Below are 23292 nucleotides of genomic sequence, written 5' to 3'. Positions count from 1 at the left end.
GTAAAACCACCAATTGGAAGTAAAGATGTTTACTATGGTCATTTCAAAACTGGTTGTTGGTTATGGTAAGAGGGTCCTACAGCACTGTCTTCATACTTGTGAGTTACTGCACCCCAGCTAGTACCTTCATCGCTGCCTGTGTTTATTTGCTATGAATCCCTCTTGAAGCTGTGTGCATTGGTTACATTGATAATGAGGATGATAACCCAAAGAAAAATTCAATTATTAAAAAGCTAAATGCTTTAGAGAAGTGTGTGAGGTCAGCTCACTTCCAGTGTGTGCAGGCTCAATTATGCATGAACTACTGTAGGTAAACTGTAGCATAATACCAAATTTAAAACCTGTAACGTGAATACTATTTTAAACTGGGTTTCACGTCCCTTAAGTAGCCTACATACTCCTTCGTTTACCTTTGTCCATTTTCTTTCCCAATCCTCCTGCCTACAGGGTAGTACCTTCACAAAATCTTGACCCAGTATCAAGTCTTGCTTGCTCTGTTGTCTTTAAATATATTCTTTGGTATTGGTTTGTTTCGTTGTTCTTGTTGCCTTTCACAAGTCTTTATACAGTAGTAGTAGTAGCAAATTACAAAGCTATTTATTTAAATGTCTTAATCCCTTCCTAGAGACTATTAGTTGTTTCCCTAGATCCGTTACGTTACCCGCTTTAACCTGGCCTCAGTGGCCCTGGTCTAGTTGCTGTCACGGATGGATCGCAGATGTAACAGCAATGCCAGTTGAGTAATCTCCGTTTCAGTTAATGTTTCTCAATAGCAGTTTGTTGTGTAAAACCATTTCTGACAAGACTCAGTTGGCAGATATTTTTCTAACAAATGTTCATCCCAGATGCTACTAGTAGTTAAACAGGATGTGCCAAGATTCAGAGATTTAGATAGAAATAGAAAACCATTTTAGATTTTAAACCTTAAGGAGTCGAAAATAGTCTTGTAGAAAGAACAGTAGTTCTCCATATGCAACCGTGGCCTATACTTGGTAAAAATAGATAGAGTTTCAATATTTGTATGTCAGGAGGCAGCAGGAGCTATGAATGTGGCATTGTATTTAGTTCTTGCAGTCACACCTCTGTGGACATCAGGGCTTAAGACCCTGCAGGTGACGTGTGCATCCTCATTATCTCCCACTTGGGTTTTTCATTGAAGTCTAATTAGCAAATTCTTGCCTGTGAGTTTTTGTAAACTGTGGCTACTCTCAAGAAGCCTTAAAGGTCTAAGCTATCAGTGGAAGTCCTTCTCTTTTGCCAAATGCCTACAGGGAAACTGGTTTGAGATTCCAAAGAAATTACGCTCCCCCACAATGCTTTTTCTACCTTTGAATTCTACACTAAAGAAATGAAGAGTTTTCCCTTTTTTGCATACTGTTTATTTATTGCTTGCTATCCCTCTGAATAGTTTCTGTCTGGGCGGTCACATCCTCATTGTGTCTGTACGGTTGCTGCTACAGTGAGCAGAGAAGCAAAGCCCAGGAGTTTAAATTAGTTTCCGCTTCATGACATTGTCCAGTCAGTTTCGTGCATTGGGGTATTTAGCATTTTAATAATGAACACTATTTCTAATTACTCAGGGTGTTTAATCTTAAAAAAAAAAAAAACAATGCGTGTGTCAGATTTGGAAGTAGCAAAGCAATGATAAGAGCTGACAGCTGGTTTAGAACAAAACATTACAGAATTTCTTCTAAATGAATTAAATAGGTTTAAATTTTCTCGAAAGTGCTCTATTTAGAAGCAGCAGTTCAGAGAAAGCAAGTATACCAGCACACAGTGAAATTGGCTCTTACTCCTCACCCGGGACTAGTTCTAACTGACCACTGTGCTACTGTATGGTTTGATTGTGCTGACAGTTACATGCCACTGTTCCCGTAATAACAAGTTTTCTTCTTTGTTCAAATGAATTTCCTAATTACACGTGTGATGGGATGTTTTAATTCTTTTCCCTTTTCAAATCCACCTTCCTGTTGCAATGCATGATGGGCAGGCTCAATATTGTGCATGACACCCGCTACAAGTGTTGGTAGGTGCCAGCTTTGTTTCTTGATTATCTTAAACCTACATTGCATCTCACAGCCCCTCAAAATCCACTGCTAAGTTTAACGTGTATCTATTGGGCAAGTCCATTTCCTTTTTACTAACACCTGTCAATTAAATGCCAATTTCTATTTAATTGACATGCCCTTCCCCCACATAAATGTTTTCTTTCCACACAAGTTTCCTTAATCACTAAATTATTAGTGGATTTTGATTGGACTATGAGTTCTGGTATATAAAAACAAGTCTCTCTCATTAAAGTAATGACTGTATATTTTTATAATAGTGAATAATAAAAAAGAACTTTTATTCAAATGAATAACTGTACATACAAAGTAAATACCTGTATTTTATTTATATTTTAATGTTTTTGAACACTATATAAAATTCTTGTTTTTTAACTTAGCAAATTAAGCCTGTTTGTATCAATTTTCTTGATTTAATGGTAACAAGCTTTTTTTCCCCCCTCTTTTTTTTTTCTCTTTCATCCCTCCCTCCCCTTCTCTCCTTGGAATGTTGTCCTGCTTTGCGCTGTGATTGCATGTCACTCGCTGGTGATGATGTCCTGTCACATGGCTTCTTGCTATGATAAATACCATTGCCCAATGATCTCCTCCATGTTGCCATGGTTTCCATATTGCTACACTCTTCTGTATGTTTGCTTATATGATTTTCCCTCCGAAAGTTCCCATGGTGCACGGTGCTACGCCAGCCACTGTGTCCGCAGCAACAACATCTGCCACAAGTGTTCCCTTCGCTGCAACAGCCACAGCCAACCAGGTTTGCTAATTTACAGCTTTGTTTCTTAAAAACCAACTCTTAATAGGGCCAAGTCCAGCAGCCTTAACGCACATGGATCTCCCATTGTGCTCAGTGGGAGTCGCGTGTGTGTGAGAGCTGTAGAGGGTGCCGTCATGAGCATGGGGTTCAAAGATACCTCTTGTTGGCCTACACATTCTCTCTATGACAAGCAGCCGATTGCTTTTATGCCATTTATAAGTGCTCCAAAGTGTCGCAGCTCTGTTTCTGAAGCTACTAAACTGATAATTACACAAGCAATTCTCATTTTTCTCAACCAGTTGTCTTAAGTATTTTGGCCACCCAATGTGGGAACAAGGTTATTATTAAAGCATCTGGTATATACTTTCTCAGCTTGCTCCTAAATTCTTAATAAAAAAAGGGAAAATATTTTAATGTATTCCTATGCCACAAATGACCACTCTTGTAAATGGAGTTTGATATATAATTTTTATAGTTTAATTTTGATAAGCAGATTGCTTATTAAAATGAATTGCTTTTATGCAGCGTCTCTCAGCCTTGAGTCTAGCTGCTTTAAATGGAAAAGGGAATTAAGTGCTCTCTCGCTTCCACAGTTAACCTGCATAAATATGGGACATTTAGGGAGGAAGAAAAAGAAATCATGAATGATAAATAAGTTATGAGAGCACAGTTTAGTAGGGATGTTGGTGTATGAAAGCCACTTAACGGGACTATGTGTGTTCCACTGGCAGAAGTTAGATGGAGCCTAGCGTGACTGAAAAGAACCTAGTCAGATAGGACCCAGCATAGTACCCTGGAGCAGGTAGACAAACTAAGAACCAAAAGTTACTGCTATGAGGAGCATCTGCTTTCTTTTTGTTCGGTTGGTTTTTTGTTGTTTTTTCGATATATCATCTTTTGTTGATGAACTTTTAGCTATTAATATAGTCATTAAAAAACCTTTCAAGATAATAATGCCAAAAGGATTTAATTTTGTTTCAGACAAGCCTTAAATAATTCTTGGCTAAGAATCATTAGTTTTTCAGACTTATCAAAATACCCTTGGATTTATACTAACACAGAAGACTCATTTACAAGAATGCTAGCTTGTGCATATGTGGCATGGTAGGTAGTTTGACAGAAATCTCAGTAGATTCAGTGCAGTCCATTTATGGCGCACACCAATGATTCTGGAATCTCCTGCATTTACCATATATGACTATAGAATTGCTGGTGTAAGCACAACTATAGCAAAGCAAATTCAAAATGCCCTTGGCCACTTGGGTTGTAGGGGACACTTTACTTTTTGCATTGTGCTGTGACCATTTCATGCATAATTCCCTGGGTCTTCATACTATTACTATTCTACAACCAAAGGAAAGGGAATGGATATATATATACACACATATATTATATCTACATATACATACATATGTATATGCCTACAGTACATTAGCAATGCTGGGAATAGCTGATGCCACAAAATGCAGCCTGCATGCATGCAGAAGTTTATAGCTGGCCCTTCATCTGCATCGAGTGGTGTTGAAGGTCCTTGGTATGTTTCGACAGCCCCATCCTTGATGCTTCTACACTGTTGGGTGCAACATCCTGCCCTGCAGCAGCAGGAACAATGGTATGAGAAGCTTCATTATGCTTGGAGCACATTTTCGTGCCATTTGCCAATGCTGTAAAATTGTGTAAAATGTCAGCTAAGAAATTAAAAATAAAAGGAACATAGTAGTAAATTCTCCAGACTGTGAATTATAGGTTTTAGAAGATCGACATAGTCTAGGATATTTAAAATTAAAACAACAAAAGCCTTCATGTATGTGAGACCACTGTTACCCCAACTGACTTTCTGAGGTGGACTTAGTGTCATTGTATAGAGTAAGTTTAAGTAGTCACCAGTCAGTTGCTTTGCTCACGTTCACACAACCAGGAAACAAATAAGTGTGAGAACCAATGTCCTCAGGCCTCTACTACACTCAACCTGTGGGGCTGCCTTGCCCACATTATCAACCTTTAATTGGGGGTTGAGGAAGAATCAAGTCACGTTTGATTTCGTATGGAAAAAAGTTACCTCTGTATTGGTTTCTCATTGTATTTTCTCTGAAGTTCTCTGAGTCCCTGCCTAGTTAAAACGCAATGGCATGTGTAGCTGAGGTTCCGAAGTCAGTTCATGAACAAACCTATTCTCTTTCCCACTTATTTTTTGAGCCACGTTTTTATAATTCACACCTGGTATATTTAATTTGGGTCAAAAGTTAAACACTTGGATCTGAATGAAAATGTTAGAAATTTGGTTGCACAAACTTAGGCAAGACATTTTTTTTATTCTTGATTTCAGTATCATTGCTAAGTATTTGAAACCACAAGGGTGTGTGTGTGCGTGTGTGTGTAGGCCAACAAAAAGGGCTTCTTTTAATAACTGCTCTGCATGAATTTTTGGTAGCTGTACTTCTCTTACTTTCTAAGTACTGGTAACATCCGTAGAGTAGTACTTAACGAGAAGATTACAAGCAGTGAGGTGCTTCTCTGGCATTTGCGTTTTTATTAACTTTATGTCATGTTGACCCAATGAGGGCTGTCACCTCACAGCTGAATCTCACTGTTTTGTATAAATTTAATATTAGGATGTTTTCGTCTCTCGGTGGTTGGCTTGCTTGCATGAATCATTCATTAAATAATTTTTTATTTGCTAGATACCCATAATATCTGCCGAACATCTGACTAGCCACAAGTATGTTACCCAGATGTAGAGCTGTCGTCACAAAACAGTAAGTTTATTATGCAGTACAATCACTCAGTATTTGTGGTTGGAATATGGTAATACTTAAAATGCAAAGGATAAATATTTGTGGGGGGTTAATTGATATTACCAATAAGTACAAGCATGAATAAAATATGGCAAAGGTACTTAGAAGACCAAAACATGAGTTAGCATTTGATGAAATTTTCTGCAAGGCCTATAAACCAGCTATTTTTGTCTGTATGCAGCATTCAGTTTCTGCTACAACTCCCCCACTGTAGTGTGAAAATGCTTAGAGAATGCAGAAATAAGTAGATGTGGACCGCACCTCAAGAAAACTCATTTTCAAATTAGACAGTGGACTAGATTTGGCTCATAGGCAGTCATTTGGTGACTGCGTAGAAGTCATTAATTTTATTTTAACTATTATTTCACTCATTCCTATATGATAATACTTACCCACCTGTATCATGTATCATTGAGTACAGGATCAGTTGGGAACAATGGATCTAAGTCAGATAACTTTATATACATATATGTATATATGCACATATATACATACATATACAGATATTTTTATCAGTTAAATAATAATTCAAGACAGCTAGCTGAGTGATACAGGATTCTGAAGATGTTATTGTTCCTCACAAGGGCTTGGCATCTTGTGTTTGCTTTCTGTGACATTGTTTTCAATACCTGCAAAATTTGCTATTTTTCCTCCCTAAAGTACATGTTTATTCAACATATACAACTTAAATTAGATCATGTCCACAGAAGCATGACAGGTACTTATATTTGTACATTTACAAAGAGCCATTTAAAACTCAGTCTGGTCAGTAGAAGGATGGTGGTTCTTTGTTGCTTTCCTGCATTTATTTGGTCGCTGACATATTGGCAAGTAAGGTTTTGTACTGCTTTTCTGTTAGTTACCACATCAATGATGTAAATGATTTCAGAACTGTGTGCTAACACAAAAGAACTTTGAACGAGTGTCCTGTGAGGCGGAGGTCCAGGGCTCCTCTTCTCAATAGTCAGATAAGACATTTGGACAGTGAAGGTCTTGTGTGAAGGGGAAAGTAAGGACCTGGCAGAAGGGACAGAGTCAGGTCCTCAGTGGTGCTTAGAAAACCAGGCGAGAAGAATCCACACCAAGAGCCAGACACCCCAGACTAGGGAGAACGGTGGGCAGAGTATGAGATCCATTTAAAGAAGAAATGAACTGAGACTTTGAGGAGCCTGCAAAAGATGTGTTGCAGTCAACAGTTATTTAAGTTGATTTTTCTCCATTTTGTAAGCTCTCTCAAAGCAGTTCTGTCCAGGTATGGTGGTACACACCTTTAATCCCAGCACTGGGCACTCAAAAAATGTGTGGGTTTCTATATGCTCAAGGCTGGTCTCTATAATGAGCTCCAGGCTCGGCAGGATACTCGGTGAGACCCTGTCTAAAAATGGAAGAGCGAGTGGGAAATAAAATACAGTTCCTTCATAGTTGCTCAAATGCGTGGAGTCAGGACATTACTTTGTTCGTTATAAGTGTAGAAGAAGTTGTCAACATGGTGTCTGTGTGTTCTGTGTGTTTGTGTGTGAGAGAGATATGTATGTTAACTGTATACTGAAAATGTTTTCAACAATTAATGTGTTTTAACAAAGACTATCTCTTTTTCCATTGTAGATCATCAAAGAGGAAAGGACAGTGTGCTTGGTTAGAGTAAGGACGACGTCATTAGCCATATTGTATATACCGTCAAGCAACACACACAAAAATCCCTCAGCCACAAGACATCCACATATTGCATGTTAACCAGAAGAAAAGACAACATGGGAACTTGCTGCACACTGTTGCCTACACACTTTGTACATTCAATTGGTATTTGTGCTGAGGTGATATTCCTATCTAAAAGAACAACATTGTCTTTCTTTTGTAGCACAGAGTTATGCATTAAAATATGCATACATAATTAGTTTCCTATATATTCATGCCATCTTGAAAAGACAGACTATGGTGTAACCATGATTCTATTATGTATTGGTACGTCTGTAGACCAAGATATAATTTTTTAAAAAATGAGTTTATTTCTTTCAAGGTTTACAAGTAACAAAGGTGCACCTTGTATTTAAAGTTGCCATTAGAGCTGAGAGCGCGCATGCACAGTCCTTTTTGTTTAAGAGTAATATTTTTACTGTAATAGATTGTAAGACGTGGTGAGGGAGGGATCTGACAGAGATGAATGTGCCAAGCAAAACCACAACTGTGTATATTTTAAAGCACATCATGGCTTTAAGTACCATGTTGTTAAGGATTCTCATGAAGTGCCATAGACTGTACATCAAATTAGAGTATTATTTCTTCAGTGTTATTATTTTCAGAGCCACATTTTGTTGCTTATTTGCTAGTACTAATCAATCAAAGGGCACCATTCTTCTTTTCTTTTTTTGTTTTTGAAACCAAAGCTGTCTCAGAAATGGCCAATTTAACTCTACAGTAACAATAGACAGCACAACACAAACTCAGTACAGATAAACTTTCACATACTGGAGATATATATAATAGATATATAAAATTATTTTAATGCATTGTAGTGTAATATTTATGCATACTCTACTATATAACATGTTATTCAAAAGGGATATGCCATTTCTGAGACACAATAACAAAAAAAAGTTTGAGGAAATTATTTTGCTTCTATTTATAGCCTCTGTCAAAAGTCAAAAGACTATAAATGCTTTGCAGAAATGGTTTCACGTTTGCTTCAAATGCTTCATCACAGTCACGTTCAAAATAGTGACTCTAAACAAAGAGAACAGCACTGTCATCAGATGCATGAAAACCAAAATATGAAAATGGGAAATGTTTAATTAACCTAGTAATTGGGTGGGTTAAGTACATGGGTGAATTTTATATGTGATTCTTTTGTTCAGATTAACTGCTTATAGCCTTAGAAAGCCTTTTAAAAATTTTAAAAATAGATGTGCATTCAGTTTTTAAGAATGGATTCATCCAAAGGAATTCCCCTTTTTTTGTGGTTTGGATGTTGCAGCTCGTAAAGGATATTTTTGCTCTGTTCAGCAATTCTAAAATCGCTGAGTAGGGGCCAGGTCACTGGCAGATCTAGTGTGGAATGGGAGAAGTGAGAGTTCCGTTATAGAACTTTCCATACTTCCAAGTTTACTGCGAGTTTTTATGCTTGAGAGAGATGCTTTCTAATATAAGACTGATGTGTTGATTTACTGATTGTACTGTACATCTATTAAAGCCTTAGATTATTACATTACGGGTTGGAACCCATACCAATGTAATTTCAATCGTGTTAAGAGAGTAATGGTGACTTCACATGTTATTGTAGTTAGTTACATTATAGAATATTACTTATTTTTCTTGTTAAAATGTAGTTTTTCATTTCCTACATTTATTAGATTTTCATTTTCTATTAACATTGAATACCATTTCAGTTTATAGACTATTGTTTTATTAGATTTTACCAATGAATTTTTCAAAATACAAAAAAATTAAAGTAGTTTTTCCTTCATAACATACTCAGTTTTAAATTACATGTAGTGTCATATGAATATCCGTATTATTGTTAACTAAATGATTTATATTTTACTGATTTAATATTACAGTGTAAGAATGTCAGTCATTGTTCTTGTCTAGTTTTCATTAAAAGAACAAAGATCTTTTATATGGATATCTTATAAATATATAATCATTGCTAAGTAAGAAGTTAAGTTGTTGCTATGGCAACAATCCTGGCAGACAATTGAGTAATATTTTGATGATTTATTTTGTTTGTAATTAGTTATTATGAGAAGATCTAGATCCTAGATATTAGAATAAAATTTATTTTCTACTGTATCCATTTCAAATGTTAAAGTATTGTTTAATATTTTTGAAATCCCTGAATATCAGGCCTTGTTATAAATAAGCTGCATAATCAATAAATAGAACAAGGGACTTTTTGTTGATAATCCAAATACTCAAAGTTTACGTAATGAGAATTTTAGCGTGTGTGCAAACTCTTGAGGGTTGATGATGCTGCAGTTGAGCATGTTGGAAAGTCTAGAGAGAAAGGTTGACTTTTTGCACTTCTGTATATAGTCAAAAGAGAGAAACCTGTATAATAGCAAGATCTTATTTTGAATAAAAACGTCTATAATTACAAGGAGTTTTGTTAAGGCTAATGAGATGACAGACCGAGCAAAATTGCTTGCAAAAGTGGTACAGACTTAGCACTCCATAGCCTTCAGACACGTTGCTTTGCTTTTTTTGTGGACAGCTTGTAGTTTGCCAGGATTTTTCAGCTGGAAAGATTTGCCATCCTTCCAAGATCTCATGACTGACAAAACTCCATTGGGCCAAATCTGCCTGAAGATCATTACCAAAAATAGCAGGTACTTCAGCCATTAAGGTGAAATCACGGATCAGATATTCCTTACATTGTTTTCAAAACTACTGCATGTTTAAAACTTCAACAAAAAGAGAGAAAGAACTATGCTAAGGACATATATTATTCAAATCGGTTTCTGCCAATTTCAATGGTTTATTGTTCACAAAACGAAATCTTCAAAACAAGTATTGACTTTCACAAAATTTAAACCATAAACAGGCAAACCAAACAGCACACCTGTAGTTGTTACGTGATTGTTTTTTAATTGCTGTAGATCTTGTTCTTTCCGCAGGTGAAAAAAAGAAGTTCAAATTTCACAGTTTTAATTTTCAACTCGGAAGTACTCAAAAGAGCAAAATGTGACAATGGCCACTTGATTAATGACTTGGTTGCCCAGCCTTCACTCCAGCTGGCTGCTGATGTTGCACTTACCAGCAACCCGACCACTTTCATCTGCCGAAAGGACAATGTGCTTGGTTTTACTATTATGTAATCACAACTTACTTTCTGCTTGTAGTTGCTTACAATTATGTATTTTGTCTAGGGCTGCAATTTGTTTTATGCTTATTTTATTATTACTGCAGTAGTTGACTTTGCTGTATGGAAAAAATAAAGTGAAATTGCCCTAATAAAACTTCTCTTTCTTAAGTACAGATGTGTATCTGAGATTGAGTCATGAATTATCTCTCCGCATTTCACATACATTACATGCACCGTAAGGAACATAGGTATAAATTGTCTGGTTTTGAAGGATTGCAGCGAAGGCAGATAATGCTTCCTGACGCATCATCTCTGATGCTGAGAACCGAAACCAAAGAGATAACTGATATTTTCCCAGTGCTAAAATTCTAAAATCTCTCAGCCTACTTTTCCTAATGCTGTACTAAATTAAATGGTATACGAGGAAAATATATGTAAGTTAAAAAAACAACATCAGAGTTTTTTAATTCTAGATCTTTCTATGAAGAAATGTAATTTACTTGGCTGATACCTATTGACGAGCTCTGAGAGACAGTTTCGTCAGTAAGATTACACTCTATTCAGAAGGACACAAAGGTTAAACAGCTGGCTGAGCCACACCCTGCATACCTCCTCAGTGTGTGTGTGTGTGTGTGTGTGTGTGTGTGTGTGTGATCATGTCACTGTGTTTGAATTTGTTGAACAATAAATTGAAGTCTTAACAGCTAGTGATATGTGGTATCCCGTACCTGATAGTTGTGAAGAACTAAGTTCTAATATGAAAAACTATTTCATCATTAAGTTTTATTATATGTTCGCTCTGGTCCTCACTATTTGTCAAAGGCGGCACACTTCTCATTTGATTTCTTTTTCTTTTCAAAACTTCTTTTAGGAATGATGATGATAAATGCCTTATTTATTGTTGACTTATCGCTGACAGTTCTGTTAGTGGTTTGAGTTCTCAACATATGCAACCATTTTGCAAGACAATCTTCAAAGAGAGAAAGCTTTACAACTTTTCTAAGTACCTTAAAAAACCTATGGGACTAGAGAGATGGCTCAACAACTTAGAGCACTAGCTGTTCTTCCAGAGAATCTGGGTTCAATTCCCAGCACCCACATGGAAGCTTACAGCTATCTGTAACTCCAGTTCCAGGGACCTGACACCCTCACACATAACTGCATGCAAGCAAAACACCAATGCACATAAAATAAAAAATAAATTATAATAGAGAACTCGTTCTCTCTAGTCTGAGATATCTAGCTTTTTGTTTTAGTTTATTTATTTATTTTGTTTTGTTGAGACAAGGTTTCTCTGTGTAACTCTGGCTGACCTAGAACTCACTCTTTAGACCAGGCTAGCCTCAAACTGAGAAATCTGCCTGTCTCTGCCTTTTGAGTGCTGGGATTAAAGACATGTGCCACCACCACCCAGACAAAGAACTTATTTTTATTATTTTACTTGCACCCATACTGTGAGTGTATGCCCACATGTGTGTGGGTGCCTCTGGAAGCCGGAAGAGGATGGCAGCTCTCTTGGAGCTGTATTCCAGACAGTTATGGGTTCTGGTAACAGCACTCCGGTCTTCACAACCACTGAACTCACTCCAACCCCTATTTCAGGCGTTTTTTGATCGAATGAAAATGCTAGAACAAAAAATCTATTTTGACGTTTGCAGTACTTCACATGAAGCGCTATTCTCTCCAACAACAGCAAATGAGTGTACTGAAAGATTTTGCATGTAATAGTTTTCCTTTCAAAGCATATCATTCAGAAGGATACAGTATTACTGAGGAGTCTACTAAAGACCAGTTCACGGATCGGGGCCCTCTGCTAGGCACCCGCTCTTTCTTACATACATAGAAAGAACAAAATCGTTTGCTCAGTGTAAGACTTCATCACACATACAAGGGATTTACTTTGTGCTTTGGAATGGCCTGACACTCATCTTTCTGAGACTCTGCAGTGGTGGTTTCCTTCATGTAGCAAGGCCTTTGCAGGTGTAAGAGAACCCGTGGAACACAGCAACACAATATTGATAAATTTTTGGTTTGCTAACTCCATTGACTGGAGGGTCTGGACAATCTCTGCCCTGGTTGAGGCAGTCCACTGTATCTTTGGGAAATCATCTATGTTATAATTATAAGAATTTGGAGACTTTGGAAAGGTTAGTATATATTCATCCTAAATGTTCAGTACCCAGCAACTTAACCATGGTGAAGTGGAACAAGAATGAAAATTTAGAGACCGAAATGTCAGAGGGCTTGCTTTGAACTCAGTCTGACAGTATCAAAATGCCACACTGAAATAACTTTACTGTGGCCCTGATAATCATCACCACACTTAACCAGCCCCGGACACTGCCCACAGCATTTGAGGTGTCTACTCCCAAGTCATATTTGCTCAGGGCTACACTGAATAGCTGCCCCCCTCCTAAGTCTTCAGGGTGTGGACAGCAGCTCTCACATGGACTGTGTTTGGAAAAGGAAAGCATTGGCCAGGTCAGAGCTGGGGCTCAGGAACTCTTCTCTCTCTATCTCTGCTGTCAAATTCCCTTGTGAATGGAAGGATGGGAATGACCCAGTGAGGCTGTGCCACAAAGATTGGTAAGAATTGAAACCACAGTGAGTTCATGTCATAAAATGTTTACTGTTAAGATGTGCACTGACAGCTTTCTTAAACTAAGAACTGAAGACACAGTAGTTCAAATGAAGGGCTCAAAGCAGAACCATCTGAATTCGTTTTTCAGTACTTTAAGGCTTTGACCGTGATAAGTATCTTCAGCTGTGGTTGGTAGTCCCTCCTTCAGTATGTAGTAACAAGAGTATGAACGTTGTTGGAGAATTCAGCAGTTTCTAGAATTTGCTGCAGTTTGGAATCGTTTTCAGGATCCTTAAAGCATAGATACTTGCTTCCCTAGAAACCTGGCTTCATTGCTATGGGGAAAACTCATAGGCTAACATCTATAAAGTGTTTTAAAAGGTACCTACTAACAGAGCAAGTGATGTTAACAAGGATGGCTAATCTTACTTCATCTGTTTTTCCAACCCCACACTTGATCTTTAACTTTCCATCCTAGTTTTGGGGTCACCCATTGCTTTTGTACACCATCTCCATCCACTTTTGCCATAATTAGTCTGTCCTCGTTCACTACTGAAACATTGTCTTGCTACCATGCAGCAGCAGCGCCACACCACAGCAGGTCTCTTGTGCTTCTCGTGAGGATCTCTAAAACTACAACTAACGTCACTTTCCCTAGTTGTCTTTGAATGTGTACTTTTCTGTCCTCGCTGAATATAATAATAGACCATGCCTAACCCCTGTCAGTTTGAAAGCAACCATGCAGAAACATGTATCCTTTACTGTTTGACCCTTTAAAAATCTAATAATAATATAGTCAACATCAAACAGTAAATGCCTCACCATGTGTATTGTGCTACTAAATTTATTTGAAAAATGGCAGCATCTAAATTAGCACCAATATGCTTTAATGTGTGTGTGTGTGTGTGTGTGTGTGTGTGTGTGTGTTTATATGTGGATTCAGATGCTTGGATCCAGGACTTGTTAATGCTAGGCAAGTGCTCTACTCCTGATCTCAAACTCCACCCCTACATGTTTTATTGTTAGTTTATTATATATGTTTCAATAATTAACATATAATCAATAATCAATTAGTTCAAGAAACATTACCTGACAATATGTTATGGACTTTTGCTATATTCTTAGATACTATATTCTTAGATACCAGGGCAGAAGGTAAGAACCTTATGATATGTCTAGTGCAAGGCAAATAGAATAAATATTCCATGTAACTATGTGGTTATCCCTAATTCCTATCTTCAACACCAGTCTCAGTCTTGTTGAGTATATTACAAAGTAACTTAAAATATGATTAAATAACTGCCCACCCTTATTCAGTGGAATATCAACATCCTTAGTAACTCATTGAACATTAAAAATAATCCAAGTATTAATACTTATACACACATATGTGCATGTGTGTGTGCGCATCATTACTGTGCACACATGTAATCCCAGCACTCAGGCTGAAACAAGAGTGAATTTGAGGCTGTATACCGGCAGCATGTTTCTGAAAGTAAAAGAAATATTACCGCAGAAGTTTTTCAATGGCATTTGCTTTCAAGTGAAGCATACAAAATAAAAATTTTATACTATGTGGAAACTGGTATTTTTAATGTGTACATTTTTAATGGGAAACCAACTTAAACCTGTATTGTCTCAAACATTTTTCATTTTTTACAAGGAAAATGTGTAGGACTTGTAGACCTACGGCTCATGATTGTTCTCTGCTGCCCCACCACAATGCTATGTCCTGCTAATGGTAACATTTTGGTTAAAGAAAAAGCCAATATTCTTGTTTTCCGTACTTAGGAATTATAGAACATGGCTTCTTTGTGGAGCGCTTTTGAAATTGACTCATTAACATGAAAAAACAACTTTAAGGTAAGACTGTGAGACCTCAAATTTACTAGTTTTCAAATTTTTGCCTTTTCACTTTCTTTTTAGTTAATGTTCTTTTAAAAATCTTTTTAGTTAATGTTCTTTTTATAAACCTTGCTTTTTAAAAAAATCTTTTTGTTATTCTTTTGTCAATTTACTTTGAATTCATCTAGATATTTTTCTTAGAACATTTCTCCACTCAAGTGAGTCAGTTCTTTAAACTTTAATTTTTTTCAAAGATAAAACATGGTTTTACTTAATGATGAGAAGGGATCCAAAACATTGTACCCAGTCAGTAAAAATCTTGTGTTTGTGGTGAAAGCCAAAAGCCCTTCCTACTCTTAATCCATAGTCTTAATTACCTGTGTTGGTGATGTTTCCTTGGTACCGTCATCCCTTGTTCCTATTTAGAGTATGTATTTCCAGTTTAAGTTAGTACATTAAATTATTTATGTAGATGGTTATCTCTTCACCCTCCCACTTCAAAAAGGTACCTTCCATCACCAGAATTAGATACAGCCACCTACAATAATTTTTAACAAGAAGTCAATCATGCAAAATAACCTGGGAAGATTTGTAAGCAGGCGAGAATGGTAACTGCATGCATAAGAGCAAGTATTCTCAAGGTGACAATGAGCAGAAAGTCTTATATAAAGTCAAAGGGACGTTATGTGACCATGACATCACATTCCACGTTGTTTTTACTGTAGAACGCTGACTCATCCTTTCCTTTCATATTATATGCCGCAGAATCCAGGAACATTTCCTTAACTTCTGATGAAGCATGGCAGAAAGATGGAATACTAACGTTCATAGAGAAAAGAGGGATCCTCACCTCTAGGATCTCACTGGCTGAGATTCAAGAAAAGTGCATACAGTTGCTGAAATCAACTATAAAGACTGCCTTCATAGAGATACTACTCCTTTATTCTAGTATTTCAGAGGGTTCAAATAGCTAGGAATTCATGCCTAGGGCTAGAAGTGCTTAGAATTTAACCTCATCTACACTCCAGTCCTGTCTGTGAACCTAAACACTAAGCATCATAAAAAATTAAAACTTGTAATTTCATTTACCAAAGGAATTTCTTTAAGATGAGAAATATTCATAAACCACCTCATATTTTTTAACTTAAACTTTGCTTAAATATAGATCCTGGTTGTGAACTATGTCTTTGGAGGCATGTAAATTTAAAAGCCATGCTTTGATTTGCCCAACATGAACAAGACCTAGGGAGTTCAATTCAAAGTATCATAAGAACAAAACCAAACAAACCACAAATAAAGCATATTGTCTCTAGATAGTTCTTCTTTGCGATCACTCATTCTGGAATTCTTGTCTTAAATAAAAGTCAAACTTCTGGACTAGGGATATAGCTCAATGGATAAAATGTTTGCTATACAAAAATTAAGAATGGACCTGACCTTCCACTGACCATCAGACACTAAGGCTTAAAAATGACCCCACTGTAGACAATCCTGTGAGGTCATCATCTGTACCAAGACTCCCACCGGAAGCCAGTCTCCATTCTCATTGCCGTCTGTAGCTATTTCTTAACTATAGTGTATGCAAGATCAGTCTAGCAGGGTGCCTGAAGCTTTTCTCCCTTTCTCTTCCTCTTTACCCTTTCTTTTACGTCTTTCAAATAACATAAGCTTCCCTGGTATACAGGAATTCTGTTCCTCACCCTCCAGAGCAATTGAACTCTTCTTGCTACTCCTTTTTCCAGTTTACCATCACCCAAACTTCATACAGCCTAAGCTCAGTTTATTGTTGCCTCTACCATTCACATTTCTGTGCATATCATCTCATTGACTTCCTACCTAGCAACATAATAATTAGTAATCCCTTTTCTTGTTTCTTTTTCTTTATTTCTGCACTCATGCACAATGGTCAGAGTACTATTGGTATTCTTTTACTACTGAAAACAACTGTCACTTAAGGAGTGGCTGAGTTGTATTAAGCTACTACTCCATTTCATAGCTATTGCAGATGGCTCTCAACTCTCAGGGAAGATCTGGAATACAGCCTGGTGTTCTGGACATCAGTATAAAAAAGAAAGCATCACTGCAATCCTATTGTAACCTATCTGCATAGTATCTCTAACATTGCCAAAAATTCCACTGAAAAAAGTAAGGAAAACTGAATTGAAAAGGAAGAGAAAAATAATTTAGTCAATGATCTAATCCCAGATAATCTCAGGAAGGCAAATGCCAGCCCAGGAAACATAGATTGTAAGATCGTATGTCTCCTCCAAAGTTACAAATTCCACAGCAACTCTCCATGGGAGAGCATGAAATGAAACTCTAGAGACACTAATCAAAAGAACAATTATAAATGTGTTGAAAGATGTCAAAGAAGATGTGAATGAACTCAATGAATTACAAGAGAATACAAACAGCTTAATCAAGTAAGATAGTCAATTAAGGATATGAAAATAGAATTTAATAAAGAGACGTGCTGATAAAAAAAGAAAGTGAAATAAGATGAAAATGAAAATTCCATTAGTCATAAAATATTCAGCAGAAAGCCTTCCCAAGGGAATCGATCATTGTAGAGGACAAAGTTGTCAGAGCTTGAAGACAAGGTTGAGGAATCAGATCATTTAACATTGACAATCAATTTGTGTGTGTGTGTGTGCACGCGCGTGTGTGTGGTGTTTAATGTATGCAGAAGTTGGAGATGTCACTCATTTAATAGAGTGCCTGCCTATGATGTATGAAACTTTGGGTTTCACCAGTAGCTAAAAAAATGGGTGGCATTAGCTTGTAAGTCAGTACTCAGACAAGAATATTAGAAGGTTAGGGTGATCCTCAGCTATATAGTGAGTTTAAGGGCAACCTAGGCTATATGAAACTCAGTCTCAACATCCAACAGATGAAAAAATATTAAATAAAACATAAATGCATAAACAGAACCATAAGATCTTTGGGACATCATGAAAAGAGTCAATTGTGAATTAGAGAAATCAAAATAAAAAATATGCAAAATACATAGAAATTATTTTCAATGATTTCATAGAAGACAACATCCATGATTTAGGCAAAGAGATACTCATCTACATATGAAAAGCACAAAGAGCAAGGTGTGGTGGTGCATGTCTTTAGTCTTTAATCAACTAAACAGGGCTGTCAGGGACTCACAGAGACTGAAGTAACAATCATGGAGCCTGTACAATTCTGAGCCAGCTACTCTGCATTTATGTTCTGGTTGTGTAGCTTGGTGTTTTGTGGGACTCCTAACAGTGAGAGTGAGGAGTGTCTCTGACTCTTTTTCCTGTTCTTTGAACCCTTTTATTTCTACTGGACAAATAATTTCTAGGAAATAGAAACTGTCATTAAAATTATCCAAACCAAGAATAGCTTAGGGCCAGATGATTTAACATAGATTTCTACCAGATTTTCAAAGAAGAGCTAATACCAGCTCTCAAATGATTCTACAAAATAGAAACTGAAGGAACACTGCCCAATTCATTTTATAATGTCACAGTCACTGTGATATCCAAAGCACATAAAGATTCGGGAAAGAGAGAATTATAGACCAATTTCCCTCATAAATTTCATAGATGCAGAAATTCCCAATGAAGTACTTGCAAACTGAATTCCAGAACACATAAAAAAAAACCCATCCACCATGATCCAGTAGGCTTCATCTCAGAGATGCAGAGATAGTTCAACATACAAAAATCTGTCAATGTAATCTCATGAAAACAAATTGAAAGAAAAAAATGCACATGATTGTAATTGGAGACTGTGCATTCATTCCTGGCTGCCCTGACTCAAATAATCACACAAAACTATATTAATTACAACACTATTTGGTCAATAGCTTAGGTGTACACCTAGTCAGCTCTTACATCTAAAATTAACCCATTTCTATTAATCTATGTACTGCCACGAGACTGTGGCCTACCAGTAGGTTCCAGTGTCCTCCTTCAGCAGCTACATGGCATCTCTCTTACTCCACCTACTCTCTATATATACCTCTGTTCAGATTTCCTGCTTGGCTGAACTCTGCTAAACCATTGGTTGAAACAGCTTTATTCATCAACCAATAAAAGCAACACATATACAGAAGGACATCCCACATCACATGACCATCTTGTTAGGTACAGAAAAGGCCTTTTACAAAAATCTAACATCCATTCATGATAAAAGTAGTGAAGACATTAGGGATTCAAGGGACAGCTTATAACAAGCCCATAGCCAACACGATGTTCTAGTGTTTTTGGTGTATGAAGGTAATCTGTAGGCTACCAAAAGAGAAACATATACACCAAAATAACTCCAAAAGCTTTGATCTACAGTCTGTCCTGCTGCAAAATATTCTGGGGCAACGGTGACACAAAACTCATGAGAGTAACCTACCAATGACTAATTTGACGTAAGACTCACACTCCATCAGATAGAACCTGTACCAGACTAAGCACAAGAGACTAGATAGCCCAGAGACCTAGGGTAAAACCAAATACTACTACTGGTCCTAAAAAAGACAATAAAATGACTCTTAATGACCGTCTGCTACAGTTTAGGCCTTATCAGGTATCATAAAAGAGGCTTTGTTCTGTATCAGATGGGAACAAATACGGAGACCCACAGACAGACATTAGGCAGAGAGAGAGGAGAGAGAGAGAGAGAGAAAAAGAGAGAGAGAGAGAGAGAGAGAGAGAGAGAGAGAGGAGAGAGAGAGAGAGAGAAGAGAGAGAGACAGAGACAGAGAGAGAGAGAGAAGAGAGAGAGAGAGAGAGAGAGAGAGAGAGAGAGAGAGGAGAGGGGGAAAACTTGTAGCACATAACTCTAAATGGGATGGCTCTTTATAATCCCTGCCCTCAGGTGTCACGGGGCCCCATAGAAGAGGGAGGAGTGTTAGAATCAGAGGCGGTGGAGGAGACCAAGGCCCTCTAAATCAATGGAGCAAAGCTCATATGACGTCACAAAGATTGGAACATCAAGCACAAGGCCTGCATAGGTCTGCACTAGGTCCTCTGCCTATGTAGCATGGCTTTCAGTTTAATATTTTATGAGATTCCTGAGTGTGTGAAGGAGTAGCGCTATGATTCCTGTGCCTTCTCTTTGAGTTCTTTTCCATCTGGTTGGCTTGTCTTGTCCAACTTCAATGTGATGGTTTTATGTCTTATCTTACTATATTTTATTTCATTACTATGCTTTGGTGTCATCGCTTAGAAGCCTGTTCGTTTCTATCGAGATACAGAAGGTAGATCCAGATGGGTGAGGAGGTAGAGAGGAACTGGTAGGAGTAGAGGGAGGGGAAACTATAACCAGAATATATATTATGAGAAAAAAAATCTGTTTTTAATAAATGGTGAAGACTGAGGGGAAAAAAGAAAGAAAAATAGAAACTCAAGATTGCTGTCATGTTGTCTACCAAGATATGCCAGCATCAATTGTTACTGCCTCTTTCTCCCCCAACCCCGCTCTATTTTATCTCAGTATTTTCATTGCTTCTCCCTCAGTCTCGGTTTTCATTTTGCCATGTGATGCTCTTACGAGTTTGTTGTTTACAGCTGGGAATCTCTTCACGCAGATATTTTCTTCCTACTCTCACTTATTCCGAAGTAGCGCCACATTTTACATTTGCTGGCGCCGGCTGATTGTTTACTTAAACTGTAATTTAACTGTGTTCCTAGCCTTGATTAAAAATTTGGACTAGAATCATTCTGTCAAACATTGCTTTTCAGGCAGTGAAAGCAATGTGGCCAGGGAGCATGTAGAAATGCTGGTAGGCTCGCATGCCTTCCATTCTTTGAAAAACAGTTTCGAGAAATGAGGTGGCACCTCCTAGCACATGCCACACTCAAAATCCTCTGAACCTTCCCACTGAACAAAGTCACTCAGATTATTGCTTTCATTGCAGGAAAACATCTCTCCTTTTGCAATAGAAAAATGTGATTGTCTAACTGATTATCAGTGAAGAAGGGATTCTGAGTAGGGAATTTTCTGAAATATGTTGGAAACAATATGAATATCCACTTATTAAAAAAATCTGTGCAAGCCGGGCGGAGGTGGCGCACGCCTTTAATCCCAGCACTCGGGAGGCAGAGGCAGGCGGATCTCTGAGTTCGAGGCCAGCCTGGTCTACAAGAGCTAGTTCCAGGACAGGCTCTAAAAACTACAGGGAAACCCTGTCTCGAAAAACCAAAAAAAAAAAAAAAAAAAAAAAAAAAATCTGTGCAAAAGATAAAAGACACCTTCCAAATCCTTACATCCTTCCGAATAATGCTGAGTCTGAACCTACAGCTTTGGTACTGTTTATGCAAAATCCTTTTCCTTGCCACCTGCTAAACTGTCTTCATTTCAGTATTTGCTTCTTTTGCCAGGCATATCAAGCCTGTGATAATTAGCATCAACAGCAGAATACAGGAGGAACATAAGGCTTGTGAACAAATTATAGTTATTATAGTATACATTGGTTTTGTAGAATATATAAACTACAGCCTGAGTGCATTTAACATTTACTTGTTTGTAGGTAGCTTTTAATCTTTCTTTTTATATAATCTCAGAAATCTCTGAGCTTTGATCACGATCTTAGACTGCCTTGGCTCCTAGAAGAATTCTTGTTATAAAAAATAGACTGAATAGACTGAATAATTCTTCATTTGCTGTTTGGTTTAGGTCCAAGAAGCCATGTCGTCTCCCTCCTTTCATCCCTCCTCTGTCTTCTGTCTTCGCCATGCTATTTGTTCTTCTTTCCTTCATGGTACACAAAATACACTATCAGAGAAATGGAAGACAGCACAATGTATCCAAACAAGCATCTAAGAATCCATGAGAAAGTGTTCCAGGTAACATGCTTAGAGGTAGTTCAAACACAGAGGGGAAACTTACACTAAAACACTTTGAAGATGGTCTAGGGCAGGGTTTCTCAAACATGTGGGTTGTGACCCCTTTGGCAAACTTCCATCTCCAAGAAAAGTTTGCATTATGATTCATAACAGGAATAAAATTATAGTTATAAAGTAACAATGAATTAATTTCACCACAGCATGAGGAACTCTATTAAAGGGCAATGGCATTTGGAAGGTTCAGAACCACTGGCTTGAGGAAAGCAGTATGCTTGCTCTTTAATTCTGAACCAAACACAGCCTTAACATCTCTAGGGAGAGAGTCTCAGTGAGGAGTGTTCCTCATTGGCCTGACCTGTGCTCGTGTCTGTAAAGGATTGTCTACAAAAGCTACAGAAGAAACCCTGTCTCGAAAAACATGTTATTGGACGTTTATTTGACATGAGATGACAATTGAATTCTTCAGTCAAGACATATGTATTAAATTTTATAGTAAAGATTCTTAAATCTGGTGCCAAGATAGCTCGGGTGCTAAAGGCCCCCTGACGTACAAGCCCGATGACCTTAGTGGGAGCCCGAGAGCCCATGTTAAAGCATAAAGAGAGAACTGACTACATAATGTTGTTCTTTGATGTTCACATATCATTCACCATAATAATGATAAATTCAATAGTTAAAATATATCAAATCCAGTTTGAGCGATGATTGGGGCTACTCATAGATATTCAGTCATAAACAGGTGATTCCATGTATCTCCAAACATTGTTTTTAAAATAGCATGCTCAGTAAAATAAATACCCAACATATTTCAACTTCACAATTACTTTGTTTGTGTTATAAGGGTTGTTCTAGGTATTTTCTTAACATTTTGTTTCTCTGTGTTTTTTTTTCTTTCTTTCTTTTTAGCCAACTGTAGTAACTGTGGGCAGTATGCATTTCCAGGTTATAAAGCCATCATGGAGAGTAAGAGCAGGAACTGAAACAGGAACTTTTAGGTGGGCCTGCCTGCCATTCCACATAGCACTACTTCTAACAAAGGAATTCATTATTAAACCAGAGAAATACGGTAAGAAACACAGGGGAGTCTTCTTTTTATTACCCCTTGAGACAGGGTTCCTATGTAGCTTTGGAGCTTGTATTGGAACTAGCTCTTGTAGACCAGGCTGGCCTCACACTCACAGAGATCCACCTGCCTCTGCCTCCTGAGTGCTGGGTTTAGAGGCGTGCACCACCACTGCTCAGCCAGAAGATTCTGCTTTTTGACTAGTTCATGGGTACACTTTTAGTTATGCAGTTCAGGACCTCTGATTGCATACAGTGGACTGGACCCTCCTATATAAATTAGCAATCAAAGATATCCCTCTCACCCAGCCCTGTCCACAGGACAATCTCACCTACAAACCTTCTCCACTAAGGCTGTCCATGAAGCTTACCTTTAAGCTGTGTTGACAGTTTAAGCTAACAGAGGCTATTTATAAATATAGAGTCTGGAACACCAAGTTCATTAGTATTCATATGTTTTGATCACCCCTATCCATATTTAGAAACTTCCCACCATCCTAACAAATCTATTTGATCTTAGTTTCATTAGTTACCTTTTTGAGACAGGATTCCATATAGCCCAAGCTAGCCTGGAAT

At 37.5% G+C, this 23292-nt stretch overlaps 1 protein-coding gene across 18 annotated transcripts in view; it reads left to right on the top strand.

Annotated features, from left to right (window-relative positions):
• The window catches only part of Mbnl1 (muscleblind like splicing regulator 1), a 169859-nt gene extending 159273 nt beyond the window's left edge, over positions 1-10586 (top strand). For 13 of the 18 annotated variants that reach the window (XM_038347442.1, XM_038347447.1, XM_038347438.1 and 10 more), the window contains 4 exons: positions 1991-2026; positions 2726-2820; positions 5502-5576; positions 7221-10586. In XM_038347442.1, coding sequence (XP_038203370.1) covers positions 1991-2026; positions 2726-2820; positions 5502-5558 — 188 coding nt within the window. In that variant the 3' untranslated portion in view covers positions 5559-5576; positions 7221-10586. The remainder of the gene's footprint in view (positions 1-1990; positions 2027-2725; positions 2821-5501; positions 5577-7220) is intronic. The other 5 variants (XM_038347439.1, XM_038347441.1, XM_038347451.1 and 2 more) reach the window with 2 other exon arrangements.
• The last annotated feature ends 12706 nt before the right edge of the window (positions 10587-23292 follow it).

This window comes from Arvicola amphibius, chromosome 11, assembly GCF_903992535.2.
Source record: "Arvicola amphibius chromosome 11, mArvAmp1.2, whole genome shotgun sequence".
Taxonomy (NCBI): domain Eukaryota; kingdom Metazoa; phylum Chordata; class Mammalia; order Rodentia; family Cricetidae; genus Arvicola; species Arvicola amphibius.
This window is presented reverse-complemented; position numbering and strand designations above follow the sequence as displayed.